Here is a 2,904-nt window from a genome sequence, read left to right on the forward strand (position 1 = left end):
AGAGAATGGATTCTCATTTCTCAATTAAGTGCTAAATGCTGCGTGCTCTTTATATCCCCAGAAGGAGAGAAACCAAGGGTGAGAAGAAATGTCCAACGCCAGCCTCGTGACAGCATTCATTCTCACGGGCCTTCCCCATGCCCCAGCACTGGACGCCCCACTCTTTGGAATCTTCCTGGTGGTTTATGTGCTCACTGTGCTGGGGAACCTCCTCATCCTGCTGGCGATCAGGGTGGATTCTCACCTCCACACCCCCATGTACTCCTTCCTCACCAACCTGTCCTTCATTGACATGTGGTTCTCCACTGTCACGGTGCCCAAAATGCTGATGAGCTTGGTGTCCCCAAGCAGCAGGGCTATCTCCTTCCACAGCTGTGTGGCTCAGCTCTATTTCTTTCACTTCCTGGGGAGCACCGAGTGTTTCCTCTACACGGTCATGTCCTATGATCGCTACCTGGCCATCAGTTACCCGCTCAGGTACACCAGCATGATGAGCGGGTGCTCGTGTGCTCTCCCGGCCACCAGCACTTGGCTCAGTGGCTCTCTGCACTCTGCTGTCCAGACCATATTGACTTTCCATTTGCCCTACTGTGGACCCAACCAGATCCAGCACTATTTGTGTGATGCACCGCCCATCCTGAAACTGGCCTGTGCAGACACCACAGCCATTGAGATTGTCATTTTTGTGACTGTTGGAATAGTGGCCTCGGGCTGCTTTCTTCTGATAGTGGTGTCCTACGTGTCCATTATCTATTCCATCCTTCGGATCCACACCTCAGAAGGGAGATGCAGAGCCTTTCAGACCTGTGCCTCCCACTGCATCGTGGTCCTTTGCTTCTTTGGTCCTGGTCTTTTCATTTACCTGAGACCAGGCTCCAGGAAAGCTGTGGATGGGGTTGTGGCTGTTTTCTACACTGTGCTGACGCCCCTTCTCAACCCTGTTGTGTACACCCTGAGGAACAAGGAGGTGAAGAAAGCTCTGTTGAAGCTGAAATACAAAGTAGCACATTCTCAGAGCAAATAAACACTAGGGAATAAATACCCTCATTTTTTCAAAATTAACACTAAAATTCATTGTTAACATGAATTTTATTGCATGAATACCCCATTCTGAGTGTTAAACATTATTCAAAACTACTGGCTCAGGAATATTTGCTTCACAGAGATTTCTAAGGAATTGCAAAGTCACAATTAGATTTCTTTTAGTTATGATGAATGTGCATATATTCTGAATATGGACTTGTTTCCTGCAATAGGCTAATTTTCCCCTTTTACAAAAATAAATATTCCAATTTAATCTCGGATACCAGGTTGAGTTATTCATATGTCCTAGTTGGTAATATGTTTAAATATTTTGGTTTATTTCTTATGCACACAAACCAAGGAATCTGAAATCATAGGGATATTGTTCAATGAGAGCAACAAATATCAGAGGTCATTTACTCACGGCTGCGGCTGTGCAAATGCCTTCTTAATATTTTTTGCACTTGTGCCTTTGTGTGTGTGTGCTCGCACGTGTGCTTGCTTGTGAAAGTGGGTTTCAAAGTGTTAATTCTCCTTCCCAGCATATCTTGTCCCTGGTTATCGCTCTTGCGTTAAAAAAGTCTTAATCTTCCCATCAGCCTTTTATCATTTAAGCAGGACTGCTAGGACCAGCTCTGGCACTAACGTGTGCCTTTCAATAACTAGGGCCATTGCCATCTTGCAAGAGCCCTTCAGATTTTTTCAGGAGGAAGTTAACAGCACATACCTCGAGTTGCACTCATATATTCTGACTTTGAATTCCCTGTTCTACCTAACCAGATACCTATAGTTAGCACAAAGCAGGGACGCTGAGTCCTCTTCCTGCAGACAGTCGTGGCTGGTCATGCTGTCCAGATAGCTCCTTTCACAACGCTCTTAGTGTCTTGGAAATTCAGTCGCACCAAACTCCAGTTGCACCTGCTCCAGGGCAGGGATGTCCCACACTACAGAGTAGGACAAATTGTGTTTGCTGTTTAGAAAGTAGAAAAATAGGTACGGCATGGTGGCTCATGCCTGTAATCCCAGAACTTTGGGAGGTCGAGGCAGGCGGATCATGAGGTCAGGAGTTCGAGACCAGCCTGACTAATATGGTGAAATTCTGTCTGTGCTAAAAATATAAAACTTAGCTAGACGTAGTGGCGCGCGCCTGTAATCCCAACTACTCAGGAGGCTGAGGCAGGAGAATCCCCTTATACATATTCCATGTATAAGTGAGATCATACAGTATTTGTCTTTCTATATCTGGCTTATTTCACTAAGCTTAATGTCCTCCAGGTTCATCCATGTTGCCTCAAATGACAGAATTTCCTTTTTTTAAGGCATAATAATGTATGTATATGAGTACCACATTTTCTTTATCTATTAATCTGTTTATGGCCACTTAGTTTATTTCCATATCTTGGCTATTGTTAATAATTCCAAAATGAACATGAAAGTACAGACATCGCTTCAACATAATGATTTGTTTTCTTTTGGATATATACCCAGAAGTGGAATTCCTGTAAAATATGGCAATTCCATTTTTAATTTTTTGAGGAACATCCATACTGCTTTCTGTAATGGCTGTGCCAATTTTTCATTGCTACAAGCAATATACAAAGATTCTCTTTTTTTCCTACATCTTTGCCAACATGTATTATCTTTCGACTTTTTAATAAGAGCCATCCTGATAGGTGTGAGGTGACATTTCATTATAATTTTGGTTTGTACTTCTGTGATGATTAATGATGTTGAGCATCTTTTCATATACCTTTTGGCCATTTGTATGTTTTCTTTGGAAAAAAAGTCTATCTAACTCCTTTGCCCATTTTGTGTTTAGGTTATTTGTTTTTGTTTTATTTATTTGTTTTCCTTTTTCTACTGAGTTTGTGAGTTCTTTAC

General features: G+C 42.6%; 1 protein-coding gene across 1 annotated transcript; it reads left to right on the forward strand.

Moving 5' to 3' along the window:
- On the forward strand, positions 1-1,241 carry LOC102143700 (olfactory receptor 10G9-like). The gene has a single exon (XM_065529749.1). It carries the CDS (start codon positions 89-91, stop codon positions 1,022-1,024), a length of 936 nt encoding a protein of 311 aa, XP_065385821.1. The 5' UTR covers positions 1-88; the 3' UTR covers positions 1,025-1,241.
- Positions 1,242-2,904: the final 1,663 nt, after the last annotated feature.

Source organism: Macaca fascicularis, chromosome 14 (genome assembly GCF_037993035.2).
Source record: "Macaca fascicularis isolate 582-1 chromosome 14, T2T-MFA8v1.1".
Taxonomy (NCBI): Eukaryota; Metazoa; Chordata; class Mammalia; order Primates; family Cercopithecidae; genus Macaca; species Macaca fascicularis.